This window comes from Carassius carassius, unplaced genomic scaffold (genome assembly GCF_963082965.1).
Source record: "Carassius carassius unplaced genomic scaffold, fCarCar2.1 SCAFFOLD_65, whole genome shotgun sequence".
NCBI lineage: Eukaryota > Metazoa > Chordata > Actinopteri > Cypriniformes > Cyprinidae > Carassius > Carassius carassius.
Genome location: NW_026775106.1, coordinates 17,501 through 31,298, shown reverse-complemented (window position 1 = coordinate 31,298; position 13,798 = coordinate 17,501). Strand labels below are relative to the sequence as shown.

The following is a 13,798-nucleotide window of genomic DNA, read 5'->3' as shown; positions in this document are numbered from 1 at the left end:
GAAGGGTGTAACTCATATAGTCTATCACACAGGCTATAAATCCTGACTTATGAAGAAAAAAAAATTCCATCTTACACCGACATAAAACACAATAACACATTACATTAACTTCAGTAGAGTGTAGAGTGTCCAAGATTGTTTTAGTCTGTTTCTATTCAATCTTGGAACATTTTACTTATGATATATTCTACACTATCAGTCAAAAGTTTTTGAACAGTAATATTTTTAATGTTTTTTTAAAGAAGTCTCTTCTTCTCACAAAGCCTGCATTTATTTGATCAGAAATACAATAAAAGCAGTAATATTGTGAATTATTTTTTTCTATAACTGTTTCCTATTTAAATATATTTTAAAATGTAATTTAAACTCCAAGCTTTTGAATCATAGACTGTATAATGTTACAAAAGGTTTTTTATTACAGATAAATGCTGATCTTTGGATCTTTCTATTCATCAAAGAAACCTGATTTTTTAATATATATATTGATAATAATAATAATAATAATAATCAGAAATGTTTCTTGAGCAGCAAATCAGCATATTATTATGATTTCTGAAGATCATGTGACACTGAAGACTGGAGGAATGATGCTGAAAATACAGCTGCACATCACAGAAATAAATTACATGTTGTTCAGTCCAACTGTAATGGACAAAATCAGATGTATTTTCTTTAGTGAAAACTATTTTGTCTGAATTATGTCATATTAAGTGGAGTCAGTGTTTGTGCTGTAGCTCCACTGCGCCCTCTATCGGCGGAATTACCGCACCGCGTGTCCGCATGAGCCTCCGCGGCTTCCGTCCCAGATGAGTGTCAGTCAGTCAGTTAGTCGGTGACGGACATCACAACCGGAGCAGCACCGGATCATGCGCGCGCTCACTGCCTCCTGACAGCTGCACGCGGCTCGGTTCCGGTGTCGGCGAGCGAGATGGACGGTGGCGAGAGGAAGGTAAGGAGATTTCACGACACACGGACGCGATCTGCATCCGCTGGCCTCACATTAGCTTTAGCATTAGCAGCGCTCGCTGGATTAAAGTCTGAAACGACGTGATAAGGACGATCACGGCGACCAAACACTCACGTGTGTGTGACATGAGCAATGTGTGTGTGTGTGTGTGTGTGTGTGTGTCAGTGGTGTTTATCAGAGCCGACGCGATACTGAGCACGTCGCGACGGCGCGTCAAAACAATGACGCCCCTGAAACACTGTGATTCTGTGGTAAACTAACATTACGTCAGATACTATAGTACTGTTGTCTTCTACCACACTGTGATTATTGATCACACACAGCTGCTTCACGAAGTATTGATCTGTGGATGATTGACACTCATAGAAACAGTTACAGAGTGTGTGGATCAGTGAACGTTCATAAGAACTGAGCTGTTTGTGTCTGAGAGAGAGTGTGTGTGTGTGTGTGTATGTGTCTGAGAGTGTGTGTGTGTGCGTGCGCGCGCGTGTGTTTGCTAGGGGTCGACAGATTATCAGCGTTGTTTTTAAATATTTTTATGTTTATTGGTCATTTTCAAAACCAATTTGCAGATAAAATAAATTGAAAGCATTTAAAGAGATTTTTTTGTCAGAGCCCTCATTGTTCTTAATTTTTACATTAAATTTTTTACACCAGACATACAGATGCATCTCATTAAATTAAAATGTCGAGGAAAAGTTCATTTATTTCAGTAATTCAACTCAAATTGTGAAACTTGTGTATTAAATCCAATGCACACAGACTGAAATAGTTGTCATTTAACAAAAATCCACCAAATCAATATCTCAACAAATTAGAATACTTCATAAGACCAATAAAAATAATCATTTTTAGTGAAATGTTAGCCTTCTGAAAGCTATGTTCATTTACTGTACATGTACTCAGTACTCAGGCTCCTTTTGCTTTAATTACTGCCTCAGTTCGGCGTGGCGTGGAGGTGATCAGTTTGTGGCACTGCTGAGGTGGTCTGAAGCCCAGGTTTCTCTGACAGTGCCCTTCAGCTCATCTGCATTGTTTGTTCTCTTGTTTCTCATCTTCCTCTTGACAATAGCCCACAGATTCTGTCTGGGGTTCAGGACTGGTGACCAACACCATGGTCATTTAACAAACTTCTGGTGCTTCTGGCAGTGTGGGCAGGTGCCAAATCCTGCTGGAAAATGAAACCAGCATCTTCAAAAAGCTGGTCAGCAGAAGGAAGCATGAAGTGCTCCAAGATTTCTTGGTAAACGGGTGCAGTGACTTTGGTTTCCACAAAACACAATGGACTAACACCAGCAGATGACATTTCACCCCAAATCATCACAGACTGTGGGAACTTAACACTGGACTTCAAGCAACTTGGGCTGTGAGCTTCTCCACCTTCCTCCAGACTCTGGGACCTTGGTTTCCAAATGAAATACAAAACCTGCTCTCATCTGAAAAGAGGATATTGGATCACTGGGCAACAGTCCAGTTCTTCTTCTCCTGGTAAGACGCCTCTGATGTTGTCTGTGGTTCAGTAAATCTCTTGACACGTCTGTGTGTGGAACTCTTGATGCCTTGACCCCAGACTCAGTCCATTCCTTGGGAAGTTCACTCAGATTCTTGAACTGATTTTGCTTGACAATCCTCATAAGGCTGCGGTTCTCTCGGTTGGTTGTGCATCTTTTTCTTCCACACTCTTTCCTTCCACTCAACTTTCTGTTAACATGCTTGGATACAGCACTCTGTGAACAGCCAGCTTCTTTGGCAATGAATGTTTGTGGCTTACCCTCCTTGTGAAGGGTGTCAATGATTGTCTTCTGGACAACTCTCAGATCAGCAGTCTTCCCCATGATTGAGTAGCCTAGTGAACCAAGCTGAGAGACCATTCTGAAGGCTCAGGAAACCTTTGCAGGTGTTTTGAGTTGATTAGCTGATGGGCATGTCAAATTTGTTGAGATCGTGAATTAGTGGTTTTTTGTTAAATGTAAACCAAAATCATCACAATTAAAAGAATAAAAGATTTAAACTATTTCAGTCTGTGTGCACTGAATTTTTTTAATACACAGATTTCACAATTTGAGTTGAATTACTGAAATAATCTTTTCCACGACATTCTTATTTATTGAGATTATTGGTTTCTCCTCTACTTGATCTGTAATAATCAGTATCAGCCCTGAAGAACACATCAGTCGGCCCCTAGTGTGTGTGTGTGTGTGTGTGTGTGCTGGTTTCTGCGGCCCCAGTCACTTCTGATCTGACTGGTTTTTCTGCATTGATCACATCCCCGTCGTGTCTGTGATGTTTCTGTGTGTCGTCGGATCAGTGTCTCTCACACTCGTGTGGTTCAGACCGTGTGTGTTGTCAGAATGCTGCTGGTGTGTTTCCTCAGTTCATCACATTGTAATAATGGAGATGAACTTCAGGCCAGGGTCGGTTTATAGAGTCTCAGTCCTAAAAACACCCGTATAACCAAAATACTAACATGGGGTTAATCAGTTAAAAATGTCCGAGCAGCTTGAGATTGTGACTGTGACAGAATAACTGTTTCTGTGTGATTACATCCTCACTCTCTCTCTCTCTGTTTTCATTGTAGTTTTAGTATAACAATATAAAGCCATGCATACTTTGAAATTTTTTTTATTTAAAGAAGAAACCAATCTAATGTATAGTTGGTTAAGTGTTTAGTTAGCCTGTTTTAATATGAATATATGGCGCGCATTTGCTTTAAATCATGCATCATGCGATGTAAATTGTGATAATCATAATTAATAACCGCAATTACATTTTCAAGGGAATAATCGACAATTATGATTTTTGTCATAATCGTGAAGCCCTAGTCTGTGATGTATTAATGCTTTATTGTCATATTGCTCGCTTTAAATCTGGCGACAGGAGAGTTTGCATTTGGAGACAATCATAAAGAAATGATTATTTGCATGGACTTGTTACCGTCTGTGATCTGATTGGACGAGAGAGCTGATCTGTGTGTGATGTCACAATCGGAAGAGTGTACAGAGCTCCAACCACCACCTACAGATGAACAATTACTGCTGTGTGCTAAAACACACACACACACACACACACACACACGGTCAGCATCAGACGTGCCTTTGTTTCTGAATGATTGTGTGTGTTTCATCAGGGAATCTTTTCTGTACATTATTCTCATATTGCATCTTCCGACAGGGAGGGGTTGCTTCAGAACTTTTTATGAGTCATGTTCTGGATTTTTGTGTGTGTTCAGGGTTCTCTCTTACGTTCATTCTCAATGGAAATTAATCTGCATGCATATCCATGATATTATCTATAATTTAGTGATTTTAGCTTGTCCAGCTTCTGGTCTTCCATTTTATTTAGTAAAAAAATAAAAGCGTGTTTATAAGATATTTCAGAAATATCTGTGCTGGAACCACGCGTGACCCCAGGATGACCCCCCAGGGAGAGGTTAGGGTCATCTCCTCATGAGGTTGTAGAGAGGAGGAAGTGTAACAGAGAATGATGGAGGTCTGGTTTGTCTGCTTCACCTGAGACCTTCAGGAATGTGTGGAATGTGATGACATCACCTTGGGTTCCTGTTTGAGTGACGTCCCGCCGAAACCTGAATAGCATGAGAATGTGATGCAGGGGATTTCTGGAGGAGGAACTGCATGTGTTTCCTGCACAGATCAGCATTTCATATCACACACAAATGGTGCAAACTTGAATAATACGCTTTCTTTTAAGTAGAGCTGGTTTGAGTTGAACACATACTAGACGGTTATGAAACGTGTTTGCTGAAATGGAAGTGTTCAGGAGTGTTGGAGGTAGTTTTGAATATTCTGTGTTTACAGTCAGGTACTGTGTGTTCTTTCTGTTAAACTGCGTGTATGTGTGTAACTGTTTCTGCGATTTGTTAAATTATTTTAGTTTAAATGTTTTAACAGACAGTCCTGTCATTCCTTTGCGTTGAATAAACCGTTTAATGTGCTGCTTGATTTGGTTCACATTTGCTTAAAATGCCCTCTTGTGGGAAGTAGCTTTTCCCCCAGACTAAAACTTCCTATCAAATTTGGATATTAGTCATTTTTAAGTTTTAAGTTAAAATTGTAGTGAATGTGTTTTTTTGAGCTATCGGCAGAGTTCCTGCTGTTTCATGTGCTCATGTGTGTGTGTTTCAGGATATAAAGCTCTCTGCTGAAGTAGAACCGTTTATCCCTCAGAAGAAAGGTGTCGAAGCGTCATTATTACCCATGAGTCTGTGCGGTGAGGGTGGAGCTGAGCCCACACAAATCCCCTCCTACCTGATCACCTGCTACCCCTTCGTTCAGGAGAATCAGAACAACAGGTACACACACACACACACACACACGCACTCATTCTCATACACACACACACACATGTGTGTCCATCTAATAGAGTTCCATTGTTTTTCTATCAGGTGAATGATGTTGAATGATATGAAACCGGTGCAAAGCACTAGTTTTAAATACAGACATGGTTTTGATGATTTCAAAACACATCTGTCTTTATAGTCCTACCCAGAAGCCTCTGAAGTTGCTTTACGACAAACACTGTGTGTGTGTGTCTGTGTTTCAGTCGGCAGATGCCGGTGTATAACGGAGATCAGCGCTGGCAGCAGCTGAACCCGGGCCCCGGGGGGCCGTACCTGGCGTACCCCATCCTGTCATCCCCACAGCCCCCCGTCGCCAGCGATTACCCCACATACTACCACGCCATCATGCCCTCGCCCTGCCCTCCTGTCATGGGCTTCTACCAGCCCTTCCCTGGGCCCTACACGGGGCCCCTGCAGGCCGGCGTACTCAACCCTGTCTCCGACTGCAGCGAGCGGCCGCTGACACAGACACAGAGAGGAAGAGGCATGTCACGAAACCCCGTCCTGCACAAGGTACGAGACGACAGCTGAACACACACACTCACTGCTGGCTAGTGTAAACTAACGCTCACGTGTCACTCACAGCAGCCGATGGCTCAGCCAATGAGAGCCAAGCGTCCCGTGATGCGGAGCCCAGCGGTACAGAAGGAGGTGTGTGCCGCCGGGCCTGATGGGAGATTCAAGATGGTTTTGCTGGTGGATGCAGCACAGCAGACAGGTACTGAGCTGACCTTTGACCTTTAGTCCTGAACTAATGACCCCTGAGCATACTGCTCCACGCGTGTTTTCAGATTTCCCCGGCGAGGCGTCCGGCGGCGTCAGGTGTGCGTCGGATCAGACGAGTCCTCAGCAGTGGAAGAAGGCCTGGCGCAGACACACGTCCCAGCAGGAGTCGTCCGGAGAGCAGGGGGTCAGCGAGGCAGACATCGACAGCGACAGCGGCTACTGCAGCCCCAAACACAACCAGGGAGCCGCCAGCTCCTCCACCAATCAGCACACGGACGCCGCGGTACGTCCTGCTCCTCCTGAGACACACGTCTGCTTGATCTCAGTATGTGAGGATTGTTGTGGTTGCTGCTCTCTCATCTGTGTGTGTGTGTGTGTGTGTTTGCAGGCTGTGGACGCTGGAGTCATGACAGGTGAGATCCTTTCCTTCCACCTGAACTCTCACGAGTGACTGAAACATGATCCAAAAAAGAAACTAAAGCTGTAACCGTAAAGTTGTTATAATCGCTCACAGAGCAATATTTGTATTCCAGCTGATGATTGATAAAATCATCGAACAGCTTCAGCATTTAAAGCAGCAGACAAACACGAAAAGTGCTCTGATAATAAACAGAACAATAACATCTATTATTGTTATGGTTATAGTTATTGTCATTCTCATCTTCATACTTATCATCAATGTTCCCTTGAGTTTATCTTTCTTGCTGAGCAAAACGTCTCTCTGTGAGGTGAACATTTGGACAGTCTTTATACCAGAGCTAAAGAGTGTGTAACTTTGACTTTAATGTGCTGTTTATGTTTGATTTGACCCTTGATGAAACCAAACGATGCACATTTTAGGTTACCTGAGAAACCTCTTTTTACAGTGCTAGTATTATATAAACAAGATATTATATAAAAAATACATGTAAAACATCTCAAGGCAATACAGTCCAGTTCTTTAAGATTTTTAAAATTATATTATAATTAGCCCTGCCAAACGATGAATCGCATTCAAAATAAAGTCTTGGCATAATATATGCATGTGTACTGTGTATATTTATTATGTATATTTACATACATTTATTAGAGGGAACATTGCATTGTTATTATAGTTATCATTATAGTTATCGCTATAATTATTGTTATAGTTGTCATCATAGTTATTCTAGTTATGGTAATAGTTATCATTATAGTTAGCCTATTAGATATTGTTATAATTATGTCTGTAGATACTGTTAAAGTTGTAGTTATTATGGTTTCTGAGAAGGCCTTTAACGTCTGTGTGTGTGTGTGTGCAGCTGGTAGCTGGGGGCATGTAGCCTCACAGACCGTCCAGAAGCCGTGGACAGACAGGAACACAGTGTATCTCAGAGGCAGAACACCTGAGCAGAGGAACTACACACAGGTAACACTGGAGCCTCACACACGTCACATGACCTGCTGCTCTGACACCTGACACTCACTCTGCATCATGTGACCGCAGGACGTCCAGACGAGCTTCAGAGGTCACGCAGGAGGACAGAGATCCACTCCTTCAGAGACGCACAACACACACCTCGCACCTGAGCCACTGTACTTTCAGGTACACACACACACACACACACACACACACACACACACACACACACACACACACACACACACACACACGCGCACATATACGAGGGAGGACAGTATTCCCTGTATTTATTGTTCTGATTGTCTGTTGTTCAGGATGAGGATGAGTTTCCTGATCTGGCCACCGGTGGCGCTGCTCAGCGGAATAAACCAGAACCAGTTCAGCCCAAACTGCCCAAGAACCTGGTGAGTGATTGACAGGAGCAAAGAAGAAACCTGAGCACAAACAACCCACTCTAAACCTCTCTCTCTCTGTGTGTGTGTGCGCAGCTGGATAACCTTCCAGAGAACTCCCCCATAAGCATCGTGCAGACGCCGATCCCCATCACCAGCTCCGTGCCCAAGAGAGCCAAGAGTCAGAGGAAGAAGGCCCTCGCCGCCGCTCTCGCCACAGCACAGGAGTACAGCGAGATCAGCATGGAGCAGAAGAAGCTACAGGTGCGCACACACACACACACAGTCTGTCCTGAATATCAGATCTGTCGTGTGTGGAGAACTCAGTGTGTGTGTGTGTGTGTAGGAGGCTCTGTCTAAAGCAGCAGGTAAGAAGAGCAGGACGCCGGTGCAGTTGGATCTGGGAGACATGCTGGCAGCGCTCGAGAAACAACAACAGGCCATGAGAGCACGACAACTCAACAACACCAAACCACTGTCATACACAGGTACACACACACACACACACACACCAAACCACTGTCATACACAGGTACACACACACACACACCAAACCACTGTCATACACAGGTACACACACACACACACACACACCAAACCACTGTCATACACAGGTACACACACACACACACACACACACACCAAACCACTGTCATACACACACACACACACACACACACACACACACCAAACCACTGTCATACACACACACACACACACACACACACACCAAACCACTGTCATACACAGGTACACACACACACACACACCAAACCACTGTCATACACAGGTACACACACACACACACACCAAACCACTGTCATACACAGGTACACACACACACACACACACACACACACCAAACCACTGTCATACACAGGTACACACACACACACACACACCAAACCACTGTCATACACACACACACACACACACACACACACCAAACCACTGTCATACACAGGTACACACACACACACACACACCAAACCACTGTCATATACACACACACACACACACACACACACACCAAACCACTGTCATACACACACACACACACACACACACACCAAACCACTGTCATACACAGGTATATACACACACACACCAAACCACTGTCATACACAGGTACACACACAGGTACACACACACACACTCACACACACCAAACCACTGTCATATACACACACACACACACACACCAAACCACTGTCATACACAGGTACACACACACACACACACACACACCAAACCACTGTCATACACACACACACACACACACACACCAAACCACTGTCATATACACACACACACACACACACACACACCAAACCACTGTCATACACACACACACACACACACCAAACCACTGTCATACACACACACACACACACACCAAACCACTGTCATATACACACACACACACACACACACACACCAAACCACTGTCATACACCCACACACACAAACACACACACACACACAAACCAAACCACTGTCATACACAGGTATATACACACACACACCAAACCACTGTCATACACAGGTACACACACAGGTACACACACACACACACACACACACCAAACCACTGTCATATACACACACACACACACACACACACACCAAACCACTGTCATACACCCACACACACAAACACACACACACACACAAACCAAACCACTGTCATACACACACACACACACACACACACCAAACCACTGTCATACACAGGTACACACACAGGTACACACACACACACACACACCAAACCACTGTCATACACCCACACACACAAACACACACACACACACAAACCAAACCACTGTCATACACACACACACACAAACACACAAAAGTCATTCTGATATCAGGATGAGTTTGTTTCTTCATCAGGTTTGTAGAAATGTAACATTGCATCAGTGTCTCATCAATGGATGCTCTGCAGTGAATGGGTGCCATCAGAATGAGAGTCTGATAAAAACATCACAATAATCCACAGCACTCCAGTCCATCAGTGAACATCTGGAGAAGACAAAAGATGAAACACATCCAGCATTAAGATGATTTTAACTCAAATACACAGTTCATAATCCATAATAACACTTCCTCTGACGGCACCCATTTACTGTAGAGACAGTGATGCAGTGCTACATTTCTACAAACCTGATGAAGAAACAAACTCATCCTGATCTCAGAAAGACTAAGGGGTGAAAACATTTTCAGGAAGTGTTTCTTTTTGGGTGAACTGTTCCTTTAAAATATAAAGATAGATTCTAACACCTGTTCTGTTGTCAGTGGGGACAGTGGGCGCTCTGAACAGTAAAGATGGCAGCAGTCGAGTGACGGGACTCAAAAACACATACACCCCCCCTCACAACATCCTGGACTCCAGCGCACCCCGCGTCAAGAGAGGGAAAGAGAGAGAGATTCCCAAAGTCAAGAAGACCACCGCCATGAAGAAGGTGCTCCAGAAAACACACACATGCAGCACTGAGCGTGACAGGACATGACATCACACAGCATTAACCCCTTCCTCTTTGTGTGTGTGTGTAGATCATTCTGCAGGAGCGTGAGGTGAAGAAGGGCAAGAGTCCTGCTGAGCACATCGTATCTGGAGCAGACGAGCAGAGAGACACTCTGAGCTTCACAGACACACTCACACAGGAGCAGGATGGTACACACACACACACACTCTCACACACACACACTCACACAGGAGCAGGATGGTACACACACACACACACTCTCACACACACACACACACACACAGGAGAAGGATGGTACACACACACACACACTCTCACACACACACACACTCACACAGGAGCAGGATGGTACACACACACACACACTCTCACACACACACACACTCACACAGGAGCAGGATGGTACACACACACTCACTCACACACACACACTCACACACACACACACACACACACACACACACACACTCACACTCTCACACACACACACTCACACACGAGCAGGATGGTACACACACACTCACTCACACCACACACACACACACTCACACACTCACACACACGCTCACACACACACACACACACACACACACACACACACTCACACTCACACAGGAGCAGGATGGTACACACACACTCACTCACACACACACACACACACACACACACACACTCACATATATATATATAGCAGAAAAACAAAATACAGTGTGTGTATTTGACTGTGCAGCAGTCCTCATCTGTCTCCTCTGTGTGTGTGTGTGTGTGTGTGTGTGTGTGTGTGTGTGCAGAGAGCGGTCTGAGCGTGCTCAGTGATGCGTCTCTGTCTCCAGCCAGTCAGAACTCTCCCTACAGCATCACACCCGTGTCTCAGGGCTCGCCCGGCAGCTCCGGCATCGGGAGCCCCATGGCTGCGTCTGCCATCACCAAGATCCACAGCCGCCGGTTCAGAGAGTGAGTACACACACACACACGCAGGGGTCAGAGGTCACTGATGTCAAAGCAGGGCAGATTCCTGCCTGATACGGCTGCCCAACGTCCCTTCCTGTCAGATCTCAGATCAGCCTTTGTGCTGCTCACTACGGAGTGTGTGTCTGTGTGTGTCTGTGTGTGTCTGTGTGTGTCTGTGTGTGTGTGTGAATGGCATCACTGTCTCTCATCTTTATGAATGTGCAGCTGTAGGAAGTGAAGCATAGACATTTAGAAAGCTTTTCAAAATAAGAGTCCTGGTGTATTTTGGGCTTGTTTATAACTCACACATTATGCATAACATTATTTGTCTGCTATTTTGGTACACATTAAACCGTATCTGGCATATATTTAAACAAACTCTCGTGTCTTTTCTCTGGGCCGGCCGTCACAGGAAGGAAAGACTAAGAACATTGCATTCATAATCTATTTATTGCCTTTCTTTAAACACATTATTGTGGTTTCACCAATATCCAATATTGATCGACGTCTGATTCAAATGTGCTGATATATTAATATATCACTTATGGGTTTGTTCTGTATAGAAACATGTTTTATACAGTGGTGGAAACAAACTTCCCTTAATATCTTTGAATGAAATAAAAACTAAGGCTGCAGGAGTTTAGTGTGTTATGATGTAAGTTCAGGATCATCAGTCAGTTAGTTAAAGAGCTCTCTCTGTGTGTGTGTGTGTGTGTGTGTGTGTGTGTGTGTGTGTGTGTGTGTGTGTCTCAGGTACTGTAATCAGGTGTTGAGTAAGGAGATCGATGAGAGCGTGACGCTGCTTCTGCAGGAGCTGGTCCGCTTTCAGGAGCGGGTTTATCAGAAGGAGCCCAGTAAAGCCAAAGCCAAGCGGCGTCTGGTCATGGGTCTGCGAGAGGTCACCAAACACATGAAACTGAACAAGATCAAGTGTGTCATCATCTCGCCAAACTGTGAGAAGATCCAGGCCAAAGGTGAAGCATACGCTGCATTTACACTGCAGTCCTGGATGCCCAGTTCCTCCTGACGACAGCTTACACCTTCTTTTAAAAGTGACCCATTTCTAATATCTGATTTCACGTCTGTTGTGGTGTGTGCAGGAGGTCTGGACGAGGCCCTTTATAACGTCATCGCCATGGCGAGGGAGCAGGAGATCCCATTTGTGTTCGCTCTGGGCAGAAAGGCTCTGGGCCGCTGCGTGAATAAACTCGTGCCGGTCAGCGTCGTGGGAATATTCAACTTCTCTGGAGCCGAGGTACACGCACACACACACACACACACACACACACACTCACACACTCATGCCTGCTCACACTCTCTCTCTCTCACTCACACACACACACACACACACACTCTAGAGAATGCATGAACTGATCAAAGATATAATGAAATGCTATGTAAGGATACAAGCGTCTGCCAGATGCTTGACTGTGTGTGTGTGTGTTTAGGGTCTGTTCAATAAGCTGGTGTCTCTGACGGAGGAGGCGCGGAGGGCGTATAAGGAGATGGTGAGCGCTCTGGAGCAGGAGCAGGCCGAGGAGGCGCTGAAGAACGTCAAGAAGGTCCCGCACCACATGGGTCACTCCAGAAACCCGTCGGCCGCCAGCGCCATCTCCTTCTGCAGCGTCATCTCCGAGCCCATCTCAGAGGTCAACGAGAAGGAATACGGTAAGACACACTCTTAACGCCTCCAGAAAGCAGTCTGTCACAGCCTGTGAGTTCACTTTCACATCTCTCTGAATCTTCTCTGTGCAGAGACCAACTGGAGGACGATGGTGGAGAGCGCAGACGCTCCAGAGCCGGTCAGCAGAGTGACCTCCTGCAGAGAGCAGCGTGTGGTCAGCTCTCCGCCCAGAGCCATCCCTGACCCGAGCCCCGCAGCCGCCCGCGCTCCCGAGAGAGACGAGTCCCGCTCAGACGAGCGTCTGGAGCGCGCCTCGCAGCAGAGCACAGACACCGGCTCGCTGGACGGCAGCTGCAGAGACCGCCTCAACTCCTCCATCACCTCCACCACCTCCACACTGGTGCCCGGCATGCTGGAGGAGGAGGACGAGGAGGACGAAGAGGACGAAGAGGAGGAGGACTACACGCCACCGCTCAGCTCCAGGATCGAGTCCTGGGTCTCCAAAACCCTGGAGAACATGCAGCTGCGCCAACACAGCAGCACCGAGGAGGACGAGGAAGAGCGGCTGAGTGATGAAGAGGAGCTCGACTCTGACCTCACCGTACCGGCGGTCGACGACAAGGACGCGGCCGATCCGTCCACACACACGGGATGAGACGTCACGGCACACACAGTCCACAAACACTGACTCAGGAAACTGTACCGGACTCTAACCCTCACACACTCACACGCTCTCCGTGAATAACACACGTCTCCAGAAATCACAGAAGCTTCATAAGAGTCATCGTATGTGAAACCCAAACACACCCGTGGGATTTACACATCCTCATGTCGTTTCAAACCTTCTGTGGAGAATAAACAAAGACATTTTGGAGCCCACTGCCTTCCTGTACATGGACGAAAAGCATCCA

At 45.6% G+C, this 13,798-nt stretch overlaps 1 protein-coding gene across 3 annotated transcripts; it reads left to right on the top strand.

Moving 5' to 3' along the window:
* The first annotated feature begins 791 nt into the window (after positions 1-791).
* LOC132136736 (selenocysteine insertion sequence-binding protein 2-like) lies at positions 792-13,656 on the top strand. 3 transcript variants are annotated; one of them, XM_059547358.1, is made up of 18 exons: positions 792-949; positions 5,110-5,276; positions 5,528-5,837; positions 5,913-6,042; positions 6,116-6,333; positions 6,439-6,463; positions 7,331-7,437; positions 7,516-7,614; positions 7,746-7,835; positions 7,920-8,087; positions 8,170-8,311; positions 10,122-10,288; positions 10,380-10,500; positions 11,104-11,266; positions 12,017-12,237; positions 12,364-12,518; positions 12,712-12,931; positions 13,019-13,656. In XM_059547358.1, exons 1-18 carry the CDS (start codon positions 929-931, stop codon positions 13,540-13,542), a joined length of 3,048 nt encoding a protein of 1,015 aa, XP_059403341.1. In that variant the 5' UTR covers positions 792-928; the 3' UTR covers positions 13,543-13,656. The 3 variants fall into 3 exon arrangements, with proteins under 3 accessions (XP_059403341.1, XP_059403340.1, XP_059403342.1); XM_059547357.1 differs by having other exon boundaries at positions 5,910-6,042; XM_059547359.1 differs by having other exon boundaries at positions 803-949; positions 5,152-5,276; positions 5,910-6,042.
* The last annotated feature ends 142 nt before the right edge of the window (positions 13,657-13,798 follow it).